Source organism: Phasianus colchicus, chromosome 6, assembly GCF_987193195.1.
Source record: "Phasianus colchicus chromosome 6, bPhaCol1.hap1.1, whole genome shotgun sequence".
Classification (NCBI taxonomy): domain Eukaryota; kingdom Metazoa; phylum Chordata; class Aves; order Galliformes; family Phasianidae; genus Phasianus; species Phasianus colchicus.
The window spans coordinates 5,322,554-5,335,376 of NC_143441.1; the positions used below are offsets into that span (position 1 = coordinate 5,322,554).

At 40.1% G+C, this 12,823-nt stretch overlaps 1 protein-coding gene across 3 annotated transcripts in view; it reads left to right on the top strand.

Annotated features, from left to right (window-relative positions):
• The window catches only part of ITGA9 (integrin subunit alpha 9), a 213,282-nt gene that overhangs the window by 155,122 nt on the left and 45,337 nt on the right, over window positions 1-12,823 (top strand). For all 3 annotated transcript variants that reach the window (XM_031608364.2, XM_090142245.1, XM_090142246.1), the window contains 4 exons: window positions 971-1,050; window positions 4,063-4,152; window positions 6,582-6,690; window positions 9,408-9,515. In XM_031608364.2, coding sequence (XP_031464224.2) covers window positions 971-1,050; window positions 4,063-4,152; window positions 6,582-6,690; window positions 9,408-9,515 — 387 coding nt within the window. The remainder of the gene's footprint in view (window positions 1-970; window positions 1,051-4,062; window positions 4,153-6,581; window positions 6,691-9,407; window positions 9,516-12,823) is intronic.

The window sequence follows — 12,823 nt, forward strand, 5'->3', positions numbered from 1 at the left end:
TGCTCTTTCGAAACATTTAAAAAGATTTAAAACATAATGGAAAAAAATTTGCAGTAGCAAATGGAAAAAAATGCAATAGCAAAACATCACCTGGAATTTAAGAATTTCAGTGTTTCGCTTCAGAATGATGTAGTTCCTTTTTTTTTTTTTTATTCTTTCCCTTTTTCCCTTCCTCTTCCCTTCCTCTTCCCTTCCTCTTCCCTTCCTCTTCCTCTTCCCTTCCTCTTCCCTTCCTCTTTCTCTTCCCTTCCTCTTCCCTTCCTCTTCCCTTCCCTTCCCTTCCCTTCCCTTCCCTTCCCTTCCCTTCCCTTCCCTTCCCTTCCCTTCCCTTCCCTTCCCTTCCCTTCCCTTCCCTTCCCTTCCCTTCCCTTCCCTTCCCTTCCCTGCAAGCCATTGAAATTAGCATAAATTTGGAAGCCATTTCACCTGGGCTTTGGAGTTAAATAGAAACGTTGCTGTGTGGATTATTTAATGCAGTGCTACAGTGATCAACCCAGTAGATTCCCAATTCAAAATTAACACCTGATTATGTCCAGCTTGGTTAGTGGCCTGGATGGTATTTTAGCTACTGCTGGTTGTTCCCAATGTCTGTGCATGCCTGTGCATGAAAGATTCATGGAAGATTTCTTGGGCAGTGATGAGTGCATGCAGTGGTGCTGAGGTAATTTCAGTAATGATCTCCTTATGCTACAGGGCTCTTCCACTGGCAGATAATTTGCTCCCAAAATATCTTTGAGTGGCAATTCTAATAAAGGCCTTCTCACAATGAAGAATCAGATTCTGTAGTATTTGAACAAACTAGCAATTGCAAAGTTAAACCATTGCTACTATGCAGTAGAGGGGGCTCTATTAAGTATATCAAAATATGCTACTTGTTTTTAGCTAGACCAGAAGAATATAGAATAGAATATACACTTCAGAATAAGTGTATTTTGAAACAGTCTCTAAATGCCACTTTTTCTTTGTGCAGTATGAGTTCAGTGTCATCTTTGACACAAGCCACTTGTCTGGACAAGAGGAAACACTTACCTTCCTTGTCACTGCCCAAAGGTAAGAGAACCTTTCCCTGTCTTGATGACTTGGATCTTCTTTGTTGCATGATGTGTGCACTGCATATGCTTAGCAATTGTGTGGTCATCAGCACATGCATGTATAGTAAATGAGGTTGAATGACTGAAGATAAATGCTTGTTCTTTGATAACACAGAGGAAACATGTGACTCACCTTCTAGAGAAGTGAGGTGGAATTGTGTGTAGGCTCTGTTTGACAAGCAGTTGTGATTCTAAAGGAGTATTTTGTGTTCTTTCAGTTGGAAGGCCCTTGTGTTTCTCTGCTCATCCCTTTGGGCTGTGTATCAAGCTCAGCTCAGCTGTGCTTGACGATCAGCACCAGACAGACCCATTTGTTCCAGCATTTAAATGAAATAAGTATGCTTGGATGCAAACCAGAAAAGAAAAATGCTTTCATCAGATGCTCAGAGATCTTACTGACAGTTTCCGAAGTTACATGTCTATTTTTTCACCACTCTGGATCTTCAGTAAGGTTTGACAGATGCGTGGAGCAGTTGAATGGGACACTGTCCCAAGGGCATTTGCATCAGGCACTGCAGTAGGATGGTGCCAAATGCTAGCCAGTGACCTTATAATGTAAGCACAATCACTTTATCTCAAGTGAAATAAAAGGTGTGGCACTCAGGATGATTTGCTACAAAAGAAATAGTCTCCATGGGCGTTTAAAGGCAAGGCAATGTCTGGGTGTTTATTTGGAGATAGTAGCACAGTTTATTAACGTGAGCCATCAATTGCTGCTCTGGCATGCTGAGTAGGGGACTGGTTGCTGCTTCCACGGGCCATCTTCATACCTTACAACATCAAAAATGGCATTTCCAAACAGCTTGCCTCCCCATTCTGATGCCTCACAGGCTTACTGGGAATGAGAGATGAGATCTGCAGTTGCTGAGTGACTGCTCCTATAACAGCTGTAGGTGGGGAACAAGATCCTGCAGCACGTGGGGCTGCTATGAAACGCTGACAGTGAGACCTCACATCAAGTGGGCAAGGCCATGGCTTGCACATCATGCAAGTTTTACTCTGTGAAAAGTAGCTGATCATGTGTTTAGATGACCCCATAATATTTCTAGGGCAGGGAGATGTATCAGGACCTGCTGGGTGAATGCCAGCCGTTGCAAAGATAGGTCACGGCTGCTTTAAATTTGCCCAGCCAGCATTTTTCAGCTTGTACATCTCATTTCCATGCCTTGGATAGCACAGGGCCCTCCTCAGTCACCTCACTCCTTGAGATTACTGTGCCTCACCAGTGAGAAGGGTTGGCTTGTGCCTTTAGATGGGGTGAAGTTATAGATAGCAGCTTGTGCACATAGTGCAAATGCTCTGAGAGCTTAAGAGAATGTCTTTCATTTCAGAAGGGTGGGCTGGAGGACAGTTGTTTTGTGAAGGATTCAGCTGAACCTCCAAAGACAACAGTGCACTGTTGCACAACTTTGGGCAAGTTGCTCAGTTCCCTCACTGTCAAATAATAGTAATATTTTCTACCACAAGAGTTGCTGATCTGCAACAGGGAGCCATTGGTTGAAGTCAGTGATAAGGAAATGGGCAGGAAAATTATATGCTGTGTTTAGACAACAATGAGTAGGGACTTTATTCCCACACAAAACTGGAGCTGGTCCTCCAGAATTGTCTGGGGATAGAGAAGCTGTTAGCTGTACCATGCTGTCATGGCAATGTAAGTATTGCCCGTCAGGTGGCCACTTAACTTGTTTCTTGTAGCTGCAAATTCCATATAAGCACCTATAGCAAGAGAGACTGGTTCAGTAGTGAGACAGCAAAGTAGAAACTAAGCACCAGCAAAACTCTTCCATTGCTTCCTGGAGTGAACTATTTTGCTAGAATTAGACTCAGTGAGTGATGTTCTCCTTTTCTACAAGAACTTTGAAATGTATTAACTGCATGCATTTGAGATCTATATGAAATTCTGCATGTTTGTTCTACTTGCCACCAGAATATATCAATATCTGAGATGAAAAATGCCTCCATTTCAGACTCTTACTGAGTCCATCCAGTTTTTGTTAAATCTTTTTTTTTTTCTTTTTTCCTGGGACCGAATTAAGCAACTCATCATATACATGGTATATCATGTGGGATGTTACAGCTTGCTTCTTTTCCCTCAGTGATATTGTCCTAAAGTAAATAGGACATATCTTTTCCCAGTTTGGTTTGCAGTGAACAGCAAGGCAGAAAGCAATTAGTCACTGCTAAAGAGTCTGGAAGTATATGCAACATATCTTCTAAGCTGTTACCCACCAAACAGGCTCATCTCCAGAATTAGAATAGTTTGCATGTTGTGCTTGCATTTCAGAAGCCCTTTCTGGATTTAATGTATAAATATTCACACTGAAATAAAATGTCTGAAGTAAGAGATGATTGCTTACTTTTCTTTCCTTCTGCTTTTGACCAGTGGTGGCAGCTGACTTTGAAGACAGAAAGTAGTACTTTCATTCTGACAACTAATTACATGCAAAGGAAGTAGTTTATGGCCAGTTCAGTATGAGGATGTAGCCTGCAAAGTTGCTCATAGCAGTACCAAATCAGTGCTATGAAGCAATGCAGGTACCTTAAAAGTGAAGTTTAATTTACTGAGTCAAGAACCCTCTGTGAGATGCATGTGACCCTCCCAAACTGATGTACAGTCAGGCTGGGAAAAAGTGAGTCTTTGCATTTATGCCTAAATGTCCTTGTATATCTCCACTGTGAATGATGACAGCACTTCCCTTTAGATTGACTGCTTTTCTCAAATATGGTTTTTCAGCTTGTGCTTGTTCATGTCCCATCCACAGAGGGGTAAGCACAAAGTAAATACCGTGCACCCCTCCAAAGTGGGGTGAAGAAATGTAACTCCTACCCTCTGAGAGGCTTCCTAAGGAGAGGTGACATCGCTCAACAGGAGAAGTTCAGAGTACAAAACATAGGGATAGTAGCTGTGTAACTGTGAGATATTACAAAGGCTGGGGATTTACAGTATGTTTATGTTTTCTTTCTGGCACAGTGGAAACGTAGAGCGTGTAGAGTCTCTGCATGATAATACTCTGACCCTATCAGTGCCCCTGATGCATGAAGTGGACTCATCTATCAATGGGTAAGTACCAGTCATCAAATGAAAACAAAAAAAAATGCTAATAATCCTAACAATAACATTTAAACCTCTTGGAGTGAAAAACGGAATTTTTCTCTTTGTTTACAAGTAGTGGAATGTTGATTTTTTTTTTCTTGTTTCCCAGACTCTGGAAATAAGGACAACCTCATTCCCTATCTGGGAATTTTATTTGTCATTCTTTACATTCCAGCACTGTAACTCTTTCTTACTCCTTTCTAACAATACTAATTCATTAAAATCAAATTTATTGTAGATATTTTAGAGATCGTATTTGAATTCATGTGATTCTGTGGATAGGATAGAACTTTAAATAAAATAAAAATAGGAAAAGTAAATCCTATCTTGTTCTGTAAGACATGCCTTTAAAGATATGATTGAGAATCACCAGGCCAAAGGTTAGGGTCAAATGTTATGGGATTTTAAGGATTTTGGTAGAGTCTAGTTGTTTGCCTTTCTGTTTAATTTCACAATCAGAATTTGCTTCTGCTTTTATATCTTTTCCCACTACCTCTGCTTCTTAGTCTGCAGAGCATCCAAATACTAACTGTGGAACATCACTCACCCTTTGACTGATATATAATACAGAGCCATTGTCCTTTCCCAGGGACTGGACATGTGCAGATTTCTTCCTTTGTACTCAGAGGTCTCCCCTTCCTCTTAAAATTACAATTTTACATCTTGAGTGAAAGATTTGGGATTAGTCCAAATAAACTGACCCCTAACACAGACAGTGTTCAAGTTGGAGTTGAGTAACCTGGTCACTAAGGGTGAAGTAGCATCCATGTGGGCTGCAGGAGTTGACATTCATTTCTAAACTTGGGAAGTAAAAACTCATCAGTATTGTCCCCAAGAGGCAAAGGTCTGTTTAGCCACCATGAGGACTACCAGACCTCACAAGATGGCTAGCAAGGACAAAGTTCTTCTCTATATTGAGAAGCAACATATTCTGAAAGTTTTTGAGCATTTTCAGAGTTACAGACTGTGTAGAAATGTAACTCTGGATCCCTTAGTTGGCACTGCTTTTACACAGATGTTGTACAGCTTTACAGGTACAAAAGAAATAACGTGGCTTTAGATCTCTGTTCACCACCTACAGAATACTACAAACCAAGAGCCTGGTATAAATTAGTCTTCTTTTTCTTCACAGTATACTTTTTTTTTTTCTTAAATGCATTATGCTTCTGAAGTTTTCAGCCCCACCTGACTATTTGGATGACTTCTTCCTCTCACACAGACAAAGCTTAGTTGACTCCAGCTCACAACAACTTTCCAACTACCAGGGAAAAGTTTGATTTATTGGCAGGTGCACCATTCCCAAGCAATACTAAATAATACTAGGAATACTCTTCTTCAGACAATATGTCTTTAAAACCTAATTTAATTAGTTATCCTTGTGTGGGTCTGTGAGAGCAAATTCCTGTGATAAGTATTCCAGAGGGCTTGTAACATGCTTGGCAGGAGCCTACTGGCACAGCACTGTGGATGGGAGGAGTGAAGTTTGTCTCCTGCTGTTTGCCTTGGTGATCCCTGCCATAGGAGGCAGGTCAAGAGACCAGAAAAAAAAAAAAAAGGAAATGTACCTAAATAGGCTTAAAATCCTGCCTCAGAAACCTCTGATCAAAAGAACAGTCTGGGAAGAAAATAGAGTTTTAGACAGATTCTTATTACAGTCTATACGAAATTACATCAGGACCATTTCCAGCCAGTGCTGCAGTCTGACATTAGGAAGCACAAAGAATGCTTAAAGCACTCCTAGTCCTCATGTCTAGGATTTCTAGGTACTATCATGCTTCAGAGTCTTTTCTGATAGAACCTTACTGCATTTTACCTTGTAATAAGATGCTAAGAGTAGCTGAGGGAACTTGGCCTCTGTGACTGTAGCTTAAAGCAGGTCATATCCCCCCTCTTTTCTTCCCTTTAACCATCTGCAAATCATAAACCGAGTGATAACTAACGAGGTGTGTATTCATGAAATGCTCTGTAACTGGTAGATCAAATTGAAGTGTTATTTTAGTGAGTAAGTAACTGAAAATAATCCTGTTTGTTAGTACTTCAGATGAACTCAGTAGTGTGGTGATTTCATGTGTTACACGTGCTAAAGAACTTCCACAGATGATCCACGGGAAGGGCCATAGACCAGGAGAAGGTGTTTTGTGATAGGAAAGGAGAAAAAGTAATCAAAGTAAGTCTGCTTCCTTCTACAATAGGACATTAAGGCAGATCACTAGAGATGCTGGTTGTGTAACCCACTGTTGTCAAGAGGAAATCAAATAAATAATACTGCATTAGTATAAAATGGTTCCATAGAACTTCCCACGGCCAGAAAGCAAGCAGTGAGATTTAGCATACCACAAATATATTTAATTTTGGTTGCGATCAAAACTTACTAAATCTGTGTCTTGATCTTTCAGGGAAGTCTTCCCTACTTCCTTTTTCTATGGTGACTCTGTGGAAGCATCCAATTTCGTTCAGTTGGAAAGCCATGAATGCCGTTTCCAGTCTCTTAACTTCACGCTGCAGGTAAAACTGAAATTCTTGCTTGATAGTACACTCTAGCTTTGTATCTCTTTTATTCTCACTGCACTAAGGGCTTTGGTGCTTGTTTCCATAACACAGTATGCTGTGCAGTGCATTCTTGATTGGATGCCTTATTAACAGGGGTTCATGTGTCCAGGGATGGTGTATTTCCTTGTCTGGATATACTATTACAATAATTACAAACAGGACAACTCACTTTCATAGTTTCATACTGCTACTGTTTGCTTGTGTTTTACTTTTCATCATGTGCCAAGTACAAAGTTACTCAAGTGCCACATCTTGAATGCAGGATCAAATGGGAGAAGTAATTCTTTTCAGTTTCATGATCGTTGAGCAGAGGTGTGGGCAGTCTTCATCCGTGAGAACAAGCATGTACCTGTGCAATGGATTCTGACTAGACCAAATACCTCCAGTACAAAAATATTTATAACATTACTGGTGAGAGTCTAGCACAGGAAAGAGAATGTAAAACTAAAAACATGGCGTGAGAAGGTTTCATTGCATGTCTCACAGCATATCAGTGTTATTCAAACATTATCTATAAATTTAAAATCACATGTCAGTTGGGATCCTGATCTTGTAAAGTATATGGAACAGTTATTACAACAAGCTCTTGTGATGGGATCAAAATAAACTTGTCTCATGGCCACGACTGTCTCTATTACAAGCACTTCAAATCATTTTTGACCGCTAGATGGAACTAGGGAATGATAAATCCGGCAGAGGTGGGTGAATCATTGATTGTGAAAAATAGTCTTTCACCTTTTTTCCCCTTTCTGTTCTCCTAGGCATGAATGCCACTCAGCTCATAATGAATAACACATGTCAGCCTCTGTGGACAGACTGTGGGCCAGAGCAATTAAACCCCCACTGTCATGCAGTGCCCTTAGCTATTTACTGAAAAGAACTGAAAGCAGAATTTCAGGACATTAAAGCTTTTGTGAACTAGGCTATTAATTCTTATGATACTGATTCCATTCTTGAGGTTTTATAGGTCTTCACTTCTCCCCAGCCAGATACTGGTTAGAAACAGATAAAGAACAGATGTACTGATGCTTTAACTAGATGATTATTTTCGATAAAATGAAGTGATAGTAGGTAATGAAGAGAGAGTCTATATATTGGCAGAGCCGCCATTTATCCTCTCCTACCCTCTTGCCTTTCATACACACGTGTGAGTTGCAATATTAATAAGGTTGCTACCCATATGAGAGTAGAAAACAATACAGTAACAAGTCACAGATCTGCTCACCAATAACATGGTAAACCTCATAACTGTTTGTCAGAGAGAAAGGGTAGAGTTTCATAATGAGCAGAGCATGGTTTATATCACTGTTTGCTTGTATTTAATGATTTGCCTGCCATTTATTAATCTTCTCCAGATGGAGAAAAGTAATAGTTTCTAAACTGAAAGAAGAGATGACTTACAAAATTACAGAGCTTTGTAGAGTTTTTTTTATACATATGAAAATTGATACCGTGTAGGATATTAATAAGAAAAAAGATATATCCATACATCAATTTTGGGGGGTAACAGGATGTGCAATGAAAATGCCTTTTCTGCATTAACTCTTATATCTGATCTCAGTGATGTAACCAGCATTTTCTAAAATGTCTTAACATGAAACATTATATTTGTATTTCATGCAGTTGTTACCATGCTCTGTTGTAGTGGGATTTCCCCCCTGCTTGGAGCCTCGGGGTTTTTGTGAAGATTTGACATTGTGAACTGATTCTCTTTATCAGTCAGGCATTTCTTCAAATATAAACAGTGTTTGAAGAATGAATATCTGTTGTTTTTAATATTGGTACTTTACACAGTTAAAAGACCAATTACTTCATCTAGTCACGGTACTGTCTCAGAGCAGATAAATATTCTATTAGCTTAATATTTTTACTGTTTGCATTTATACATGTGTTGCTAGAAACAATGAGATATTTTTCCCTGATCAAAAAAAAAAAAAAAAAGCAGGTAGTCGTGAAAACTTACTTTAAAAGACATTTGTCCATGGATTTTTTTTTTCTCTTCAGCAAGAAGCCACAAATTTAGCAATTTTCACTGGATATGTTTCAGTGGTGTTCTGAAAATTCCTTGAGTTTTTGTTGAGAAGTTGTGGGGGATTTGATAGAAAGCCAACGTTTTTCCACTAAGAGTTTCATTTCATTGGAAACCCCAGATCTTGGTTGGAAGTTGTTCACACGCATTTCTTGGCAACTCAGTTCATCATACCTACAGTTCAGTAGTCACAATCATCATTTCTCTTCCCTGTAAGAAAAACACACGCAGAATATAATGCAGAAGTTACCTGATGGAAATTGGGATGTTGATAGAAATAGCAATATTTTTTTGTCTTCTGGGTGGTGTTATGAAAACACTTAGGCGTACTAGCAGTGTCTCTGTATTAAAGATAGGAGTCATGTGCTATTTGTATTGATGACTGGTAATTATCCTCCAAAACTGCATCTCACTTGTTGTGTGAGCTATCATTAAAGACTTCTAGACAAAGTAATCCTTTAACTTCATCCTGATACTGAAAGGAGAAGGTGTTATCTGAAAAGATTATAAAACTAGCATAGTATTAGGATTTTTTCAAATGTACCTACGCTCCCAGCTCTGGTTATACAAATATTTCTTACTTATGGGCAGTTATGTTTATTCAGGGCTTTTAAATATGTCTGTATGCCTATTTTTCTTACAGGTTTACAATGCTGGACCAAGCAATCTTCCTGGCGCTTTTCTTGACATTTCATTTCCAAACCGCCTCTCTGCTACTGGAGCCGAAATATTTCACGTTCAGCAGATGATGGTGAGTACATTGCCATGTATTCAATTGCTCAGAGAGGTAGTGAAATGTCTGCAGATTTTGCTGAATACAACATGCAGGTTCTTATTGACTGCTGGTGAATATGCGCAGATAATGGTGGTGACAGTGTTGAAAAGTAGTGTTTTGTAGCTGAGAATTTGCTCTATCAAATAATTTTCTTGTGCTCTTTGTTGCAGTTTTCATGGAAATGAATAGGAGGCATTACTTTTGGAGTGACTTGCTTATGTTTTTCTATATTCCGTGCTATAAGTTATCCTTTCTGACCTTTAAACAAATGTAAATACCAGTGAAATTTATTCTTTCAACATAAAATTTTTCAAAGGCTGATTTTATGTCAGCTACAAAGAAAGCCAAAGTAATTTGTGGTAAATAAGACACATTCTTAAATTTCATCTTTAATATATTTTTATTATTTTCAAAACTTTCGTTAAACCACTGAAATACCATCATTTATACTGTGGTGGCCAATACTGGGAAGCCTCACTACTGAGGTAAATTCAGAGTAGTCTGTTTTAATGAGAAAAAAACATCTCATTCCATCAGCTCATGGTTTTCTTGAATAGAAGTATTCTATTTGCTTTGTGGTTAGGATCTTTTCTAGCCCTTTGGCTGAAAAGTACTACCATCCCTCATACACTGTCTCTGAATCATTGTCAATGAGGATCCAATAAGACATCACTCAGGAGGTTTCCAAGATTTGTGCTATTGAAGGGTATGATTGATATATATATGTGTCCACGAGGGTGGATAGTGATAGGACAAGGGGGAATGGCTTTAAACTGAGACAGGGGAGGTTTAGGTTGGATATTAGGAGGAAGTTTTTCACCCAGAGGGTGGTGAGGCACTGGAACAGGTTGCCCAAGGAGGCTGTGGATGCCCCATCCCTGCAGGCATTCAAGGCCAGGCTGGATGTGGCTCTGGGCAGCCTGGTCTGCTGGTTGGCGACCTGCACACAGCAGGGGGTTGGAACTGGATGAGCAGTGTGCTCCTTTTCAACCCAGGCCATTCTGTGATTCTATGATTCTCATGTAAACCTTGCTTTCCCTTCCCTGTGTGGTCCTCTTCTGGTTTCCCAAGCAATGTTAACAAAAAAAACCACCAATCACTCCCCAGTTTGTCACCATTTATTGCAAATATTCCATGATTTCAACAGCATAACTTCTGCAAGGCAGTAGCTGTGTACTCAGGTGGTGCTTCTCCACCTAGTCTGCAATAATTCCCCGTCTTGCTTTCCATCACATCCCATTGTTATGTTTTGTTTAGTCCATCCCTATATGTGGATGACCACCTTCTCTTGGAGACATTGCAGGACAGAGGATCCTGACCCGTGTCCTTGACTGTTCCCATCTCTCTGTGCTGTGTGAATATGTGTGTTCACAGCCCCACCAGAGCTGTGGGAGTCATCCTAACAGATTTTCTCTGCTGGTGTCTTCTTTGCAGAGGCACTGCTTGCTTCTTGATGCTGACTCTTCCAGAAATCTGCACAAATTGTCTTAGACAAGACACCTGTTTTGCATACTTAAATTAGCTGGTGTGCATGCCACCCACATGGTATATAAGGGCTTTTTCCAGACATAATTTGTCATCATTTCTACTTAAAACTCAAAGTTGCACTGACAAGGTTATGCGGTCTATATGGTTTTGAATGGCTGTTAAAAAAGAAGACAAAAAGCCTCAAATCTTGCACTACACTTGTAAAAAGGTTTTCTGTTCCTTGTTGCTGTTTTTACTTGAGAAGACTTGCCTAAAGGAGATCAGTGTGGCACTGGGTACTGTGCTAATAAATGCCTGTGGAATTTACATCCCTTTTTCCCCAACAATAAGTTGCATTCTTACCAGCATTATTTGACATGTATTTTGTAACCTGTTTTTGTAGAAATTTCAAACTGCTGTCGAGAGGCTCATTTGTTTTGCAGGCTGAAGTGTTGTAGTAGACGAGTGTGGCTTTATGTTTCTGCATGATATGCTGGTACACCCTGCATTAGTTCACCCATTGCTTTGGAGTATATTGTAGATTTGTCACAGAATCACAGAATGGTTTGGGTTGGAAGGCACCTTTAAGATCATCTACTTCCAACCCCCTGCTGTAGGCAGGGACACCTCCCTCTAGACCAGGTTGCTCACAGCCCCATCCAGCCTGGCCTTGAATGCTTTCAGGGAGGGGACATCCACAGCATCACTGTGCAACCTGTTCCAGTGTCTCACCATTCTCACAGTTCTTCCAAGTAGCTCATCTAAATCTACCCTCTCCCAGTCTAATACCATTTCCCCTTGTTGTGTAGCTACATGGCCTTACAAAAAGTTCCTCCTCAGCTTTCCTGTGGGCCATGTTCAGGTACTGGAAGGCTGCTCCTCAGAGCCTTCTCTATTCCAGGCTGAAAAGCCCTAGCTCTCTTAGCCTGTCCTCGTAGAGGAGGTGCTCCAGCTCTCTGATCATCTAGTGCTGGGGGCTCCAGAACTGTATGCAGTAATCCAGGTGGGGTCTCACGAGAGCAGAGTAGAGGGGCAGAATCACCTTCCTCGACCTGCTGGCCATGTTTCTCTTGATGCAACCCAGCATACAGTTGACATGATTTCTTGAGCATCTCTGGCTTGTTAATAAGTATTATCGAAGCAAATCATGTCTGGGATAGTGGTTATCCCTGCTTTGCAGGTAAATAATTGAAACACCAAATGTTTTGCTGTTGGTTACACGGGAAATTTGTGTAATTTGTCCTATTTGTGATAGGCCCTGAACCCATGTTTCCTAAGTTGTGGTACGATAACAGAAAAACCATGTTGCTCTCTTTCCTCATACTTCTCCCACACTGAGTTTTTATTGACTGAAAAGGGAGCTAAAATCATGCAGTTTTTCATCTTTTATCAGACGAAATATACTTAAGCAAATAACCTAAATGCTGCAGGTTGGAATGATCTATGAAAAGGCAAGGAAAGATGACATTCACAAGTGTTTGTGTAAGTATATTGATTTAAGATTTCAAGCACTTGCTTGTTTTGAACTTTGTAGGAAACAGAGTGTAGTAGAGATGATTGTGTTCTTTCTGTAATTCCACCTTTTTCCAGCAGTCCTGGGTGTCCGTGTTGCTGGACCTTTCAGAATGGCTGATAATACAGAGGATCAGGAATTGTTGTTTATCTGTAACTTAAACTGTTTTCTTTTTTTGAAAGCTCACAGTATTCTTGGCACTTCTCTGGTGTACAGTACAGCAGGGAAATTTATGGGTGAAAAAGCAGAGTAAAAACGCTGGTGTTTGTGTTTGAAATGTACACAAACTAAGCAAAATAGTGCC